The sequence below is a fragment of the Theobroma umbraticum genome, unplaced genomic scaffold (genome assembly GCF_002168275.2).
Source record: "Theobroma umbraticum cultivar Fairchild unplaced genomic scaffold, ASM216827v3 scaffold_204.0, whole genome shotgun sequence".
Taxonomy (NCBI): domain Eukaryota; kingdom Viridiplantae; phylum Streptophyta; class Magnoliopsida; order Malvales; family Malvaceae; genus Theobroma; species Theobroma umbraticum.
In genome coordinates this window covers 6,331,012-6,348,735 of record NW_018397267.1, presented here as the reverse complement: position 1 = coordinate 6,348,735, position 17,724 = coordinate 6,331,012, and the positions used below count along the sequence as shown (strand labels likewise).

Sequence of the window (17,724 nt, the reverse complement as noted above, 5' to 3'; positions counted from 1 at the left end):
AAATTCAACCATGTATATATAACTCATAAAAAAAAAAGAAGAGAAAGAAAGAAAACACCCCAAACATATGGTAACAACAATTCTTTCCTTTCTTTCCTATTTCTAAATCTCCGCATCATCATTTTAACATGTAGTGTTTATTTTCTCCGAGATCACCGGAAGAAAGGTCATTTGATTCCTTCGAAGTTTTCTGCCACTCTTCGCATACTTGATTTCCTTCTTGTTTTACAAGTCCACAGTTGGCAAAAAGCGATTCACTTGGCATCTTTGTATGAGTGAGGATGATCTTATTCGATTAAACCTTCCTATTCTCTTTGCTATATCAGAAGCGTTTTAAAGTTTTGGCTTTGTCATCTGCGGGAAAGGCTTTGATCCTAAAAGGGTGCTTTTAGAGGAAATACAAATTCAGCGACCTGTTTTCTTTCATTTTAATTGAGGGTTGAAGTTATGATGCAGTCAAGGGTGGTGGCGGTGGAGGAAGGTAAGGACCTGGCTTCTGCTATCAGAACGAACCTTTCCAGGGCCTTGCCTTTGAGACTCCTTCTATTTTGTTTGTCGTTTTTGGCCCTGGGCATTGGATTATCCATCATGAGTATGTATTCTGTACGATTTTTTCTAGTCCAGCATATAGCTGATGTAGCACCATCTACCAGTCAGCCTTTGTTTCAAGAGGCTAATAGCATAGAAAGTTGGATTAGGCCCCCATCAAACTTGTTGCATACTATGAATGACACAGAACTATTCTGGAGAGCTTCATATGTTCCTCAAATCAAGGAATATCCTTTTAGGAGAGTCCCCAAGATTGCCTTCATGTTCTTGACCAAGGGGCCACTGCCACTGGCTCCTCTTTGGGACAGATTCTTCAAGGGGCACGAAGGGCGGTTCTCCATATATGTCCATGCACTGCCATCTTATGTTGCTGGCTATCCATCATCATCCGCTTTTTACAGGAGACAAATCCCAAGTCAGGTATTAACGAACCCATCATTTTTGCACATATGTTGTGGGATGATTTTTTTTTTCTTTTTTTGGTTACATATGGGAGACTTTTCCAGCATAAAATTCTTGAGCTCATATTTGTTGACATTTATATAAGTGATGCTTACTTGGTTCATACTCCGATATGATGTCTATGTTTATCCTTTTTAGTTTATCAAGAAATCATGTTATGTATGAGTTAGTTTTACAGAGTTCTAAAGGAGTCTATATATTATGGAGTCACAATCTTCAAAAAAAATATATTATGGAGTCATGTAGTATACTGATAGTGGCAAGAAAAACAGAGTTTGTTCTCCAATTGAAAGCTTAAAAAAAGTAATTGTTCCTTTGTCCTGCCATCTCTTTCCTGTTTGCCGTTACTGCGTTTTGCAGTGCACTTAGTGGAGCTAGCAGCGCTTAAAGCTAGTTCTGTTATTTCCACATTATGTGACATGATGTTGATTATAAAACATACTTCTCTGACATGTATGCAAATCTCTAACTTAAAGGAAGCAGTTTAACTATTTTGGGACGGATGGTGATCGGTTTTTCATCTTGACTGATAGTTGATCAATTTCTTTTGGTTCTATTCAAAAGGTAAACTTTTGTCTACTTTGTCCCACAACTATACAAAATATATACAGTCATGGCTAACATAAGTAGCTTACATTTATAAGCCCTATCATTTACCAAGTTCCTAGTCTATTTCAAACATCCTACTTTCTTATATCCTTAGCTTTAATTATTTTGACCGCTTAAAAGTGATTGCTACAAAAGAAAGCTGTTCGAGGTACCATGATGTAGTAGACATTTTCTTAAATATAAGTTTGATGTGGCATTCAGGTAAACTTTCTCACTAACTCCATATGCTTAGAAGCTGCTGGATTCTTGACGTGTTCCTTAATTTCTATTTTGGAAATTTCATTAAATCAATGGGCTTTCCATTACTATTAGATGAATGAAATTGCTACTTGTAACCTTTTTCTATGACATGTGTTATCTGGAAAGAGTTGTAGCATTCTTTAGATCATTTCACATAGTTGGGGCTTTGGATTGTGCTTGTCCTCCATTGTCCTGATAGAATATCGGTATCACAGAATAGAACACGATGCAATTCCTTTTAGAACCTTCACTAGGTTGCCTCTTAACTTCTGACCATAGGTACAGGGTGGGCACCTATTTCTTTATCTTAAGGGTGAATAAATCTTCCAAACCACTTTTGGTATGTATAACTCTTGGTACTGGAAACTAAATGGGTACTTTTTGTGGATGACTAAGGATGATTTCTTTGTTATTTGTTATCATGTTGTACTACTTAGATTTCTTTTTCCAATAATTTTATTTTCCCTAGATTTTCATTTTTAGTTCTATGCTATTTGTACAGTCATTGCATGGTTCAAGTAGAGCGGTTTGACTTGCATACTTGGCAGGCAAGGTACGACTTGCTAATTGTTATATTATAGTTAAGCTTGAGGGAGATGACTGAAGTTAAAATACTCATTTTTGTGATCAGTTAGTAGTAGTTACATTACCAGGTTAAAAGATGCAGAGTATCAGTTTCGATGGTTCAGCAAAGATGTTGCTGATTGTATTAATGAAAATTAACATGGTTTAATTGATGATTATGACATGGCTGAGGTGGAATGACAAACAAAAATTTAGGTTGAGACTCTTCGAGGAATCAAGGGGGAAGTAGTGGCCTGTGCGATTCAAGTAGGATGTCAAATCATGAAAAATACCCTTCATGAGAAATGCACTTGTCATAGAGGATATGTTTCCAGTCTATGCTTTACTCAATTGGTGGACCTGTCGTTTAAGTATCCCTTTTTTTATGCTTTGTACTATCAGTTCAGTTGCTTCTTTTTGACCACTGCCAACATTCTTGTATGATATTTTCCTTTTTGTGTTTGAAATTGTATATTTTTCCATTATTTTATTTTTAAAACTTGCATCTGCATAACTTGATCTGCTTTCCAATGCATTTTCAAACATCTAACAAATTAAAAGAGTAAGGAAATTCTATAGGCAAGTGGTTCTTTGAAGATGCTTGTTTTAATTATATGTTTTTTTTTTATTCTTTGCAGATGGTGGAGTGGGGAAAGATGAGTATGTGCGAGGCTGAGAGGAGACTCATTGCTAATGCATTGCTCGATATCTCTAATGAATGGTTTATTCTCTTGTCTGAGTCATGCATTCCTCTGCACAATTTCAGCATAATTTATCGCTACATATCAAGATCAAGGTACAGCTTTATGGGTTCATTCGATGAAGCTGGACCTTATGGCAGAGGTCGATACAATCCACGCATGGAGCCGGAGGTCACACTCAGCCAGTGGCGGAAAGGGTCTCAATGGTTTGAAGTTAACAGGAGGCTTGCGATTGCTATAATTGAGGACACCACATATTACCCCAAGTTTAAGGAGTTTTGCCGGCCAGCTTGTTATGTGGATGAGCATTACTTCCCCACCATGCTGAGCATCGAATTCCCTCATCTCTTGGCAAACAGAACTCTCACATGGACAGACTGGTCGAGGGGTGGGGCTCACCCAGCCACATTTGGGAAGGCCGACATAACAGAAGGTTTGTTTAAGAAAATTTTTGAAGGTCAGTTATGCCTCTATAATAACCAGCCATCTTCGGTTTGCTATCTATTTGCAAGGAAGTTTGCTCCAAGTGCTTTGGATCCTTTATTAGGATTAGCATCCAAAGTTTTAGGGTATTGACTAGGGTTACTTGCCCAGAGGATAGTTGGAGCCCTAATCGATGCAAAGTGAGTTTAGTTAAAGGGCTAACCCATTTTTACCCTGAGTTCACAATCCAGTCTTTTGAAACACGCTTGTCCGAAGCAGTTCGGATGTGTATGTAGGATATTAGATCCTGAATTAAAGCTTCTTATGGTGTTAGTGTCAGGCCAGTGTAGCATAGTCAGCAGCGCCACCATTAGAGCTGTGCCTACTTTCTGTCTAGCTCTACTGGTGCTGTGAGAATCTTCCGAATGCTGACAGGGTTGCCACATATGTGCGTACATATGGCAACTTAGGTGTAAATATTGCCCAAGAGCATCCCTACAGTAGCCCAAATTGCCTGGCAGTCACTCTCTTCACTGGAAAATCTCTTCCAAAAATTCCAAGTAACACTTGGTTTTAATTAAGGCAAGGAGAATGTAACAATCACATATACAAAGGAAAACTTCCTAAACTAAAATAAAAAAAATCAAGAATTACAAATGAATTTAGGTTATTTACCTAATATAATTCATTAAAACAAGATTTTCCTTCATCAAAAGTTAACTAAAGCAATATCATGAAAATATACATAATCTCCTTTCATGTTCCGATGACATAAAAAATAGCATCAAATAGACAAGGTTGAGATGGACGTTTTTCTGCCAATCTTGGTACTTGTCCACCTCAATCCCATACTTTTTCCCTGTTAAGAATGAGTGTCAAACAATATTATATTAATTTTAACAACTAACAAAATCTGATTTTCTTGATCTTTCCAACAACCAAAGAGCAACCGTATAATAACGACCCGACGTTAAAGAAAAAGAAGGAAAAAAAAAGACTCAGATTTCTAGACTGGAACAAGCTTAAAACTTACAGTCCATAAAAGTGGAATTAATCCAAGGGGAATCAACAGGCTGAATGCTTTGGCATCACAGGTTCAGTATGTACTTCCTGTAGCATCAAATATCTCTCAGCGGCATCCAAGCATAAACTTAGCCTAGTAAAACTTCAAATTACCGGAGGAATGATAAATAAACATGGAAGCATCATGGTGAAAGAGGCACAAAAAAGAGTTTCCATGGAGAGAGGCAGGGAGCAAAGGAGATTCAAAGACCTTTACTCATTTTCCTCACTCTACATTGTCAAGAGAAAGCAAGAAGAAATGCCTTTTCTAAATTTACTCCACAGTTTTATCATTTAAAATTTCCTTCACTTTTTAACTACATGAACGAAACAGGGCTACAAGGAAACAAAAATATCTTTAGTCATTCTCGAGTCATATGTTTAGGACCCCTACAATCCTTCAAGCATAGTAAAACTATTCTGAATGCAATCCCTTAATAAGCAAATGACAGACAGATCATTAGGATAAAATTTGCCAGCTTCAAGGAAAAGAAACACGTGACAGTCATCTTCACATGGCAAACAATCGGGAAATAAAGATGCAAACCAAAATAGATTCTTCTCTTCTGGGAATCGTATTCCATTTGAGCTCACTTCAGTCAAAGATAAGAGATAGTTTCATCCTTGTAATCTTGCACCTATTGCAACAAGTCAGTAAATATGACTTAAAAACTAAATGTTCTGAGTCTCAAAACTGATCAACCAGCCCACATTTTCCTGATGGTCGACTAGTGAATGACTAACATAGCATAGTTTTTCAGACAAGTCTTTCGCTCAATTACATGAAAATAATTTCTGGTGAAAAAATTGGTTTCTAACTCAGAAAAATGTTACTTTCTAAAAGAAGATTGTCAGTCGCCTCTGAAGGCACTTGAAAGACTAACTATGCTAAACAATCAGGATATTTTCAAACAATTGTATAATCTTTCAACGACAACTGAAATGTGATTGTATCAGACATAAACCTAGCTATCTAATATCATATATACTATGAAGTCACATATATTGGAGAGAAAGTACAAGTAATAATAAAAGAACCATACCCGTTCAATAGTTGAAACATGGAATGTATCCTGAACCCAGAAAAGAAGTTCAATGGCCATTTCTTCGCACATAAACACCATCAACTCTGATGTCACGAATGTGAGAGATGTTAGGCCACTCCTTTCTGCAATATTCTGAAAGAATAGGACACCAAGTAATGCTTAGCTCCTTTAGGCTTGTCAATCGAAGAAGGTGGTGTGGCAAAGTCTTTAACTTCGGGCATGTCTGAATGTCTAAGGAATGAAGACGTGGCATGACGGCAACATCTACTTCTGCTCCTCTTGTAGATGAAATTTCACAACTAATCCAGTCTTTCCACTCTCGCATGTTTGTGAAACGAAGAGAGGTCAAATTGGGGAAGGCAATCATAGATGAAGAAGACGCAGGAGAAGGTGTAGGAGAGGATGTTTGCCCCTCTTCTCTTGTTACTCCCAAAAATTCAACTCCCACTGTCTTCACTCTTTCCATGTTTAACATTTCAAGTGATTCTAAGGAGGGCAGTTTTCCCAAGGGAGGCAAATACTCCCAGTTTCTGCAATTACTAAGTGTAATACGCCTCAGCTGGGCCAATGTTGTTGACTGCAGCCAACTAGGGAACACGAGGGGCCCATTGAAGCACCGTATCTCTAATCTTTCTATGCAAGGAGGTGGTTGTAAGGCTTCAAGAATAATGTCTTCACCACCAATTCTGCCAGTACTGATATCAAAATTTAGTGTTAAACCAACGAGGTCTTTCTTATTACGAAGTTTTGCTTTCCTAGCCTCAGTCAAATCTGTTGCATTTCCTAATCCTCTTATCTTCAGATCCCCTTGAAGGCAACTCAAGTTCTCCAAATCACCAATGGTAAATGTTCTAGAGTCATTGCAGACATCGGCCACAACTAACTCCTTTAACGTCCGAAGGCACGTTAATCTTTCCATTCCTTTAGGCATGACTCTCAATCTAAAAGTCTCCCAATTATCAAGGTGCCTCAAATTCTGAAGCTTTCCAATTCCAGAAGGCAGTGTTCTAAGACTTCTACACCTTGTGAGGTCTAGCGTTTGTAGATTATATAAATCACACAAAGTTTCAGGCAATTCTCGCAAATCATGGTTATTACTAAGCTTCAGGTACCGCAAGCGTACTAATTTTCCAATCTCTTTTGGTATTTCTTTAATCAAACACCAACTCAAATCCAAACTCCTTAAACATATCAATTCATCAAATAACTTAGGCAAAGCTCCCCCAATTGAACTATTTTTATTATATGACTTGATTAAGAGGCTACGCAATTTTTGAAAATTATAAATGAAGGGAGGAAATGAACACCCCTTCTCAAGCACCACAACCAGATGACGACCTTTTTCAGTGCAAGACTCTATCTTGGGATCATTTGCAACAGTCACTTCCAGCATAGAACACTCATTTTTTGTCAAAAATCTTGCGAAATCATGCACTATATCATGCATTTTGCATTTCAGTATGCGACTGTTATTTTCATTTTTTTGAAAATCCTGAAAGAAAGAGCGCATAGCTAAGTCATCAAAGCATTCCTGGCCGATGGTCTCCACCTGTTTATTTTTCGTTCCCTTAAAGAAACCTTGCGCCATCCACAATTTGATCAACTTGTCTTTCTCTATCACAGAATCTTTTAAAAAGATGGCACAATATGAAAAGCATTGTTTCAAAGTTGACGATAAATCATAATAGCTCAATAGTAAGGGAGGGAAAATACCCTTTTCAGCTTCTTCAAGTTCCCATAGTTCACTGTCCAACACACTCTGCCACTGTTCTTTGGATTTTTTGAAGCGTAAGAGTCCACCAAGAACCTTTGCAGCAAGCGGCAAACCCTTGCATTTGTTTGCTATCTTCCTACCAATGTCCTCCAAACCCTTGCAATCCTCGCTACTCCTTCCAAAAAATGCGACCTGACTGAACAGCAACCAACATTCCTCCTCAGACAATTGGCTTAACGGGAACAAGGTAGTGCTACCCATGATATTTGCAACATTCTCCTTGCGTGTGGTGATCAAAATTTTGCTTCCTGGTGATCCACACTTGAGAGAGTGTTTCAATGATTCCCACTTTGTGCAATCTTCAGTCCACACATCGTCCAAAACAAGAAGAAATTTCTTTCTCTCAATTGAGTGATGTATTTTCTGCAATAAAGTCTCCAATTCAATAACATTGGGAGCAACCTCGGTTAAAGCTTCAAGAATCGCTTTGGCAATTCTAATCTCATCAAAAGGATCTGAGACACACACCCATATTCTTTTATCAAAATAGGCTTTCACCTGCTGATCATTGTAGGCTAGTTGGGCAAGAGTTGTTTTTCCAATACCTCCCATTCCAACCACAGAGATGATATGGAGGCCTCTTTTTTCTTGACTATTCTCGGACAGCAACTTATTAAGTATAATATGATTATCTTGGTCTCTACCACAAATCTCGGATACATCAATAAAAGAGGTAGTGATTGGTCGCTGGACTTCTTCATTGGCCCTAATCAAATCAAAACTGAACGTATCTTTTTCTCTGCCAATCACTTGGAGTCTTTTGTTTAGATCTTTTACCTTGACAGCAAAATCCCGATGCAGAACAATTTTACTGAAAGAGAAGCATGGGGAGGCAACACAGGAGCATACCTTCTTCTTTGCAATTTGCGATGTGAGAATAAAAGCGTTCCACTCATCTATCAAATCGTCCATGTCATAAGATGTGGCTTTAAGCTTGTCCAACCAGAGTTTGACAGCTTCCTCCTTCACTTGCCTTTTCTCAGCATCTATCAGCACTGCTTGAATAGTTTGGAGGGTGCTCTTGAGCTTCTGAGCTTCTTTCCTGACATCCACAACAAGTGTCACCTCTTGTTCAATTTCTTGATAAACAACAGCTGTTAGCTGCTGCAAGACTGCTGAAACAAGTGCATCAGCCATGCTTCGATCAGAGTTCAGAACTAGACAGATTCAGATGGAGGAGCAGTGACAGAAAAATTGATTCTCAAGGCTTTCAACTTGGTGCTGTCGTTCTTTCTAAATTCCAACCACCAACGACGTGTTATCCAGGTCAAGGGTACCTACTCCCGCTCTGAAGTTGAAAAGAACAAAGTATTTAGTACATTTTAGGCAAAAGCTTCTGAATCGAAATGTACCAAAAGAACAAACGTGAAGGAAGAGGCGAGCTTCGATGACGATGCAACTCAAAACGACCTGGGACTGGGTCAACTATCACGAAACTATCCAGTCCTTGCCTTCTTTTACTCGAGTGGTCCCTAACGCGTGATTATAGACCACATGTCCGCCGCACTTTTCATGAGATTTCCCGGGCTTTGGTTGATTTATTTACTCCTTTTCCTGGAAGATAAGTTTCTTGCCTTGCTTCTCCCTCCTGCAGATGAGTGGCTAACATTTAAGAAAACTTGACTTATGTTACTTGTTTTTGTTCACAAATGTGGCTGTAATTAGTACTTTTTTGGCTTGGCCTAAGAGCTAGTCACACTTCATGCATATTTACCTACCAAATTCTGGAGATATTGTTGGATGTGTACAGAGGCGGAGCCTCCTTATAGTATGAACCCCCAAATTTTAAATTTTTTTTACATATTACATAAACTTTTTTAAATTCTTTTAATAATTTTTAAAATAATAATTAATACAAATAAAGAATAATAAAATAATTTTATATGCTTGACTCAGTTTTAAAGTTTTTTTAATTTTTTTTAAATTATATTATTATTGTTATTTATATTTATTTAATTTTATTTTATTTACTTATATGTTTTAAATCTTTATTGATCTTCTTTAACAAATTTTTATAAACCATCAATCATATTCTGTTTTTTCTTTTTTATTATGTCATATGTAAATTCTATCTTCTACTTGTCATATTTTTTTTCTATTATATGAATTTTATTTTTTATGATTTTAATATTTAAAAAATAAATAAATAATTATGTAATTTTTAAATAAGTTTTAGTATTGCACAATTACTTAAAATTTCATCAATATATTTTTTTTATTTAAGAATAACCAATATGTATGTTGCAAGCTTTAAGTAATAAACATATACATATAAATTGATAGAATGAAATAATTATATTTCTTTCAATACAATTTTGTTTATTCCATATATTTTTAATAGCTTTCAAAATAATTTTTCATTTAATAATTAATTTCAATACAATTTTATTTATTATATATGTTTTTAATGGCTTTCAAAATAATTTTTTATTTAATAGTTAGTTTTATTTTTTAAACTGTTTAATAAAATTAGAGTCATTATAATTAGCATATTACTAGTTAAGCTCAACAAATAAATTCTAAATTAATATGTTATGCCTATCAATTTTTTAAAAAAAATAAAAATGAGCCTGCTAATCCAAACCCATTAAATTTTAAAAACCTATCATAACATATTATATTTTAACAGTCTAACCTAATAACCTGTCATAATATATTATATTTCAATAGTTTAATTCAATTACCTAATATGTTAATTAATAATTTAAGAGATAAATAGAAAATAAAAGGAGAGCTAGAATATACAAAGTAAAGAAACATTTTATTTGAGTTTAAAAAATTATTTTCTTTTCCACTCTTATGTGAAAAAAGCGCGAAAAATTTTTTTTATAGTTCTATTCAGTCATATATATAAATGATGCTATTATTATTATTAATATGTATTTTTTTATATGCTTAATATCTTTTGAATTTTATTTAATTTTTTATATTAATGATAATTAAATTATGTATAATTTTTTTTAATCATTTAACGTCTCTTTTTGCTTCGCCCCTTTTTAAAAAATGCTCTAACTCTACTCCTAGATGTGTAGGCTACTAGTATATGCTTGAGAAATGCCGTGCAATAAAAGATATACAACGTTATTTTTTTGTTATTAAGATCATCATTGATTGTTTAATATAAAATTATTCTATCTAATAGGTGGAAGATAACTATATCTTTAAGCTTTTGATGTTGGAATCTAGAAGTTACAACACTTTGTGGATTAAATCTTTTTTTGACCAAATTTAAGTTGTTACAAACTTTAAGCTATCAAGCCTCAAAAGGTGATTAGGGTTTGCTTTCCTCACCTTAAGAGAACTTCATCTTCATTGGTCTTAAAGATAATGGTTGGTGTATAGATTGAAATTGAGGGTCCGTTTGCTAATCGAAAAGTGAGAGAAATTTTTTTTTTGTTTAAAATATTTTATAGAAAAATTTAATGTTTTCTATTATTTGAATAAACTGTTGAAAACATTTTATGTTATTTGGATTATTTTATGAAAAATATTTTTCATCATGATGGAGTTATTTAGGTAGTAAAATACTAAATAGGAGTTGATTACAAAACAATATTGATATTTGATTTTCATTAATTTGGAATCAAAATTAAGAATGGAAATAAAAATGGACAAAATCAATAATGATATTTCACAAAACATTTAATTATATATCTTTAATAAAAATAAACTATAATTTTCAAAAAAAAATTTCATCTTATCTCTTTTTTATCATAACTGTAAAAATATAAATATTCATCAATTGTATAAGATATTCAAAACTTATACTTATAAATATGTATTCTCAGTGAAATATTTTTTATTATAATTATTAGTAAGATTTAAACTTATTATAAGTGTGTATTTATCAAATGATGATCATTAAAATATTTTATTATAATTATTAGTAAGAATTATTCCATTTATAAATAAAAAATATAATTATATTGAATGATTTCATTAAAAAAATATTTTTTAATTTTAATTGTGTTGTATAATTTAAATATTAATATTTTAAATTAATTTTTTAGAAGTTAAATATTAATATTTATTAAACTTATATTCATAAATTTAGTATAAAATTGTTTTCCGTAATTAACTCTATTGACTCGTAAAATGTTTTAACACTTGAAATTAATTTTTTATCTTTAAAACAAGTATAAATTGTAAAAAACATTTCCCAAAAAATATTTTACGATAAAACAAACTGATATTGAATTAGTGTCATTTTGCATTCCAAGCAAGGAGTACCCGACCATCACTTCTCAGTAAACTGAAAATCCTTGAGGACCGTTGGTCTTCACACGTCCTTAATGTTATTGGTGCTAAGCATAACCCCTGGGAAAGAGTTGGATGTTCCATGCATGTCCAGGGAAAGGAGGTTCTCCATGAGGTGATAAACTATTCCACTGTACTTTTGAGTAGCAGCTTGCTATGAGATGATCAGTTAAAGAAGTAAATAAGCTTTATGCAAAAAGAAAAAGAAAGAAAAATTGAAGCTATAGGTTTGCACAGGTGTTTATATAGTTACTCCACAAATCACCCACCCAAGAAAGTTACTTCAGAAACAGATAATATTTCTAAACCTGCGTAACTGCTGCCTGAGTAGCAACTTCCTTTGAAAATCCTCAAAAGGTCAAGCTGACTGTAATTGAATCTCAAATGGTACTGAATGCAGCAGCTTGAATATTGCAACTATCTACCCGGAAAGGAATGCTTTATGTTATCTATAGTCAGTAGCACACAAAGAAAATAAGAGAATAGTTGGTTTCATGAGTTTGGCTTCTAGTAAATGGGCAGAAGCAATAAATGTCATAAATTTTAGAAAGGACAGCTCTCAGAAGTACCATGCACGGAAAGAATTATATCAATATGGTACGCCAAAGATAAGTAATCAAAATCACCTTGAGATATGACGTTTAATACAATGATTGTTCTTTCCAAGGCAAGAGTACCAAGATCTGGAGTTATTTGCAAGATTGCAGTGACTTCAGATATAGAGTTTTTCCTTCATAACTTATTTGACAGTCCCCTGCTTCATCAGTCAATCACAAGTCTAAGGCCAATGCTTGGGGCATTTCTCTTGGACTTGTGCTTGACAATTATTGAAAGCCCATTAATCAGCAGCATAGCCAAATGAAAGAAATGTACAAAAATTGAGGAAATTACAGAGCATAGGTACACATCTGGTCCTTTGTTGTTGAAAAGCACCACCTTGAAGAAAAGAAGAAAGCCGGTGCTACAACTGAGATCAAAGAAGTTCATAAGATGGAGCCTGCGAAGGCTGAGATGATAGATAAGATATCTGCTCTTCAGATAATATTGATCGGTATTTCCTCTCAATGGATCAAGTAGTTTCAAGCACAATATCTGAGAAGTGAACACACATCAAGATACAGTTCTTTTCCTTTTTTGGCGGTGACAACCCATATTTCTGAGTTTTCCTCATCATGAAACACTTCAGTCATAGAGACACAGAGAAATGGATGCCTTGAAATCCAATGCAGGTCCCTATAACAACAAGTGCGCATAGTTAAAAAACAAGGCTTCAAAACTCAAATGCTTTAAAAATTGAAACTGGTTTATCCATTTCTGGTGTCTTCATCAGGTACCTAAAAGTGTTGCTTGGCAAAAACAAAGGTACCTAAAAGTGTTGTGATGCCTGAAAAGCTTTCTCTTCATATAACTTGAAATCATTTGGTAAAGCGAAATGTTATCCATATAACAAAATGCGAGCTATTCAATTTAGAGACTTTCATTAAAATAAAGCTGTTGAACATGGCATTTGGTTGGCATTTTCTCATTTTCTGTCAACATCCATACTTTCTTTTACAACGTTCACGTCTAATATAGTAATATATGACCATCCAAGATTTCAATTTGTAGCAACCTCCCCTGTTAAAATAGACGAGAAAAAGAAACAAAAAAAAGTATAAGAATGAAGAAAGGACGATTTCTGGAAATAAAGGAGTATGTAAGACTATGATTGATTGCAGGTTAACATGGAGAAACGAAATTAATCTAAAAGAGATTATAGCAGATTTTGTATTAAATCATCAGCCATGATCTAAATGAGGATAAGTACAGCAAGTTTAGACACAGATGTGTCTGAATGTATTGTAAGTTTGAGCAATGATAACAATCACTAAATAAAAAGCGAAATACCTGAGCATAGATTGCATCTGCGAAACGTATGATCCACAGCATAAGAAATCCTAGCCTAGAACCAATTCATCATCAATTTGGATGGTAGGGATGTGGGAGATGGAAGGCCAATCCTCCCCTCTTCCCTTTTCAAAACGTGCCCCAAGAACAGGGCAACCTCTAATATGCAATTCTCGCAGCGTTGTATTATGAAGCAGGTGGCTAGGCAACGCCTTCAACTTTAGACAATAGTTTATTGTTAATGAATGGAGATGAGGCATAATTACTTCGCTTGTGCTTGTCAACAGATTCCCATATTCCCACTCTTCCCACTCTTTCATGTAATAAAATTTGAGACTTTTTAATACGGGGAAGGCAATATTATTATTAGTAGATGATGAAGAAGATGTTTGTCCCTGTCCTGTTTCTACTCCCAAAATTTCGTCTCCCACTTTTTTCACTTTATTCAAAAACTCTATCTCTAGAGATTCAAGGGACTGCAACTTCCCCATGGGAGGCAAGCTTTCCCAGTTGAGGCAATTCTGTAATTGAACCTTCTTCAGCATTGACAATGAAGTCATCCAATTAGGGAAAGCAACAGGACCTCTACAGTTGAGTATACCCAAACTTTCCAGGTGTGGAGGTGGTTGCAAGGCTTCAAATACAACATTTTCATCCTCAATGTTGATCCGTTGCATCTCTTGGGAATCAAATTTTAGACGCAACACGCGGAGGCCACTCTTTGTCCGAAGCCGAGCTTTCTTTGCCTCCCTTGGTTCTGCCACATTTCCCAATCCTCTTATCTCAAGCTCCCCTCGAAGATGGGTGAAGTTTCCCAAATCTCCAAGGCTTCATGATTTATTCTCAACATCACTGCGGCTCACAACAAACTCTTCTAATGTCCGTAGAGATGTCAGTCTTTGCATTCCTTTTGGTATGAATCTACATCTATCTGTACCTAAATTTTGAAGATGCCTCAAGTTGATTAGCTGTCCAATTCTACGGGGCAATTTGATAAGCTTTTTACACGATTTGATGTTCAGAGTTTGCAAGTTGCACAAATCACACACCGTCTCAGGCAATTTTTCCAACTCACTACTACCCTCTAAGTTGAGATATCTCAAATGCATCAATTTTCCTATTTCCTTTGGAATTGCTTTAATTGAAGTTTTGAATCCAAAGTTCATGTCTTTAAAGCTTAGTATCCTCAGACAAGTCAACTGATCCAACAATTTAGCCATTGATGCACTAACAGCTGTACTATCGTTGAAGTTAAGATGGAGGCTGCGCAACTTCTTTACATTAAAAATGGGTTTGGGAATTGCAACAGGTTCATCATGAATTAGGGTTAGATGACGGACATTTTCCTGGTAAGACTCTATATCTAACTCTTCAATATTGTTACTTGCTACCAGAAAGCTTTTATTTCTTCTCAAATATTGAGCAAAATCATGCACTATATCATGCATTTTGCAGCTGATTATGCTATCGTCATGTTCATCCTTCACAAACTCTTGAAAGAAAGAATGTATTACTAAGTTATCAAAGTACTCTTCACCAATGGTCTCCACATCTTTATGTTGCGTCTCTCCAAGCAAGCCTTGAGCCATCCATGACTTGATCAAGAAATCTTTCTCTATTCTATAATCTTTTGGAAAAATGGAACAGTATGAGAAGCATTGCCTTAATGGCGATGGCAAATCACAATAGCTTAACAGTAAGGGAGAAAAAAGCCCATTTTCAGCCTCCTCAAGTTCCCATATGCGACTGCTCAACATTCTTTGCCATTGCTCTCTAGATCTCTTAAAACGTAAGAGACCTCCTAGAGTTTTGGCTGCAAGTGGCAAACCCTGACACTTTTGCGCAATTTTCATACCAATGTCTTCTAAACTCTCACGCTCTTTGTCATTCCTTCCAAAAAATGCTAAGTGACTAAATAATGACCAAGATTCTTCTTTGGATAACTTCCCCAAACGAAATAATTTGCTGCAACCCATGATAGCAGCTACATTCTCCTTACGTGTGGTCATCAAGATTTTGCTTTCTTGGGAACCATAGTTTAGAGAGTATTTCAATGATTGCCACTTCCTCTCATCTTCACTCCACAGATCATCTAAGACGAGAAGGAACCTCTCTCCCTTAATAGATTCATGGATTTGCTCTAGTAAAGTGTTTAGCTCTATGAAATTTGACACAACTCCTGTTAGAGCTTCAAGAATAGCTTTTGCAGTCCTCATCTCATCAAAAGGGTTAGAAACACAAACCCATATTCTCTTATCAAAATAAGCCTTCACCTTATGATCGTTGTAAGCTATTTGGGCTAAAGTTGTTTTCCCAATTCCTCCCATCCCCACTATGGATATTACAGGGATGCCCCTTTCTTCATGGTTGTTCTTGCTGAGCAACATGCTTACTAGGACATTTTTATCACGGTCACGACCACGTATGTCAGATACATCAATAAAGGATGTTGTTATTGGTCGTTCTCGTTCAGGTTCTAAATCATGTCTCCTACTTTGATCAACTGTGAAAGCATAATCGTCTTTCTCTTTGGCAATGACCTGAAGCCTTTCATTTAGTTTTTTAATCTTAACAGCAATGTCATAACGGTGAATGGCTCGGGTAATACAAGACATTGGAGAGTGAATCCAAGAGCGTACCTTGCTTAGAAGGATGGAAGTTGAAGAGCTTTGATCTCTCGCGATTTTCATTTTCAGAATTGCAATTTCCCACTCACCCAACACATCCTCAATGTCATAAGACACGTTCTGAAACTTATCCAGCCAAACTTTGACAGCTTGCTCCTTCAGTTGTCTTTTCTCTGCATCTACGAGGACAGCTCGAATAGTCTGAAGAGTGCTGCTGAGCCTTTTGACTTCTTCTTCCTTAATACCTTCAAAAAGTCTCACCCCATACTCAGCTTCTCGGAGAAGAATCGCAGTTAATTGTTGTGAAACTGCAGAAACAAGTGCATCAACCATGGTAGGAGGGTAGATACTTGAGATCAAGAAGGAATAAAAGAGATGGTTAGTTTGGACTTTAGAGAACTTAGATTGGTTCTGAAGACTTGGGCAATTGCGTAGGTAACTAAGTGACATCAAAATATTATCGGAATGAAATGGCGTTGTAGGTTCAGCGCAATTGCTTGAGATGTCTAGAAAGAGGAATGGCAATGGTTTGACCGAAAGGATAATGAAAAAATTTCGGGGCATTGCTTACGTTCTGCTCTGCCCTGATGGCAATGGAGCGGGCTCCGGCCCCACCTGGACAACCAAGCTGCCACGATGTCAATCTTTGTTCCGCTCCCCACCTCCAATATATTTTCGTAACATTCATTTCTGTCTCATCTTGTCTGTAATTATTTTTTTCCATAAAAATTATTTTGATCAAATTATTAACAAAAAAGGTATTTAAGATTTTTTAATCATACATGTACTTAATCCTATTTTAATATTAATAACTACATTTTCTTTAAAGTACGTAGGCCAATTGTTGAACAGCCCCTCCTCCACTTTTATACCCCTAAACCCTCCTCTTATTAAAGTAAATTTTCTTATTAAATCAAATATTAATTAATTTTTATCTGTCAATTATGTTATTAACCTTGAACTCTTTATTAAAGTGAATTACTCTTAATATTAGCAATATAAAAAAATAAATACATATTTTATCGTATTAAAATACTTAAATAATAAAAAATCTTCTTATCTCTACGTTTTATCCTTATTATTTGTCCCTCCTGATATATATAGCAAAGATTTATTAGTTTTAATTTTAAATATTGTACTTATGAATAAGTTGAACTGCCTTCTAAATTGTTAGATCTCATCCTTAAATTTTCCAATGAAATTTTACCACATCAAGAGAGACAAAAGTGTAGGGACCAAATAGTGTTACTCATAAACAATTATGAGATTTACATGAATGATGAGTTTCAATTAATTCTTCATTCAGCAAAAGATATGTATATATATATTAATTGTAAATATAGAGAAGTTTTTCTTAATTGATGGATGGCCTTTTCAGTTGCATAAAGCCTGAAAAGCAACTATGATATGAGATGGGCTTCAAGCATGATATATAGTCAGATGGACATAGATTTGAATTAATCAGTTGGCACAATCCTCAAGTACATGATCTTGGATTTGTCTAAAGAAATCGTTAAGACGTT

The 17,724-nt window shown here is 35.2% G+C and overlaps 3 protein-coding genes across 5 annotated transcripts; 1 reads left to right on the top strand and 2 right to left on the bottom strand.

The window, feature by feature from the left end:
- Window positions 1–28: 28 nt before the first annotated feature.
- On the top strand, window positions 29–4,010 carry LOC110423903 (Core-2/I-branching beta-1,6-N-acetylglucosaminyltransferase family protein). The gene is made up of 2 exons (XM_021438323.1): window positions 29–969; window positions 3,063–4,010. The coding sequence occupies exons 1-2, from the start codon at window positions 448–450 to the stop codon at window positions 3,699–3,701; spliced, it is 1,161 nt and encodes a 386-aa protein (XP_021293998.1). The 5' UTR covers window positions 29–447; the 3' UTR covers window positions 3,702–4,010.
- An 81-nt stretch (window positions 4,011–4,091) lies between these two features.
- Window positions 4,092–9,024, bottom strand: LOC110423902 (putative disease resistance protein RGA1). 3 transcript variants are annotated; one of them, XR_002445860.1, is made up of 3 exons: window positions 5,654–9,024; window positions 4,582–4,658; window positions 4,092–4,407 (listed from the first exon to the last, which is right to left on the bottom strand). XR_002445860.1 is itself a non-coding variant. In XM_021438322.2 (2 exons), the coding sequence occupies exon 1, from the start codon at window positions 8,565–8,567 to the stop codon at window positions 5,703–5,705; it is 2,865 nt and encodes a 954-aa protein (XP_021293997.1). In that variant the 5' UTR covers window positions 8,568–9,024; the 3' UTR covers window positions 4,092–5,248; window positions 5,654–5,702. The 3 variants fall into 3 exon arrangements, 2 of the variants coding, with proteins under 2 accessions (XP_021293997.1, XP_021293996.1); XM_021438322.2 differs by having other exon boundaries at window positions 4,092–5,248; XM_021438321.1 differs by having other exon boundaries at window positions 4,092–4,658.
- Window positions 9,025–11,966: 2,942 nt separating this feature from the next.
- On the bottom strand, window positions 11,967–16,729 carry LOC110424799 (putative disease resistance protein RGA3). Its single transcript, XM_021439492.2, is given in 3 exon segments — window positions 11,967–12,136; window positions 12,314–13,304; window positions 13,575–16,729. A coding segment is annotated over 1 exon segment (3,027 nt). The 5' UTR covers window positions 16,652–16,729; the 3' UTR covers window positions 11,967–12,136; window positions 12,314–13,304; window positions 13,575–13,624.
- Window positions 16,730–17,724: the final 995 nt, after the last annotated feature.

Excerpts from the sequence above, each read along its gene's own strand:
- LOC110423903 (XM_021438323.1), top strand. The coding sequence starts at position 448 with ATGATGCAGTCAAGGGTGGTGGCGGTGGAGGAAGGTAAGGACCTGGCT. Across the intron at positions 970-3,062 it reads GGAGACAAATCCCAAGTCAG|ATGGTGGAGTGGGGAAAGAT; the intron begins GTATTAACGAAC and ends TATTCTTTGCAG.
- LOC110423902 (XM_021438322.2), bottom strand. The coding sequence starts at position 8,567 with ATGGCTGATGCACTTGTTTCAGCAGTCTTGCAGCAGCTAACAGCTGTT.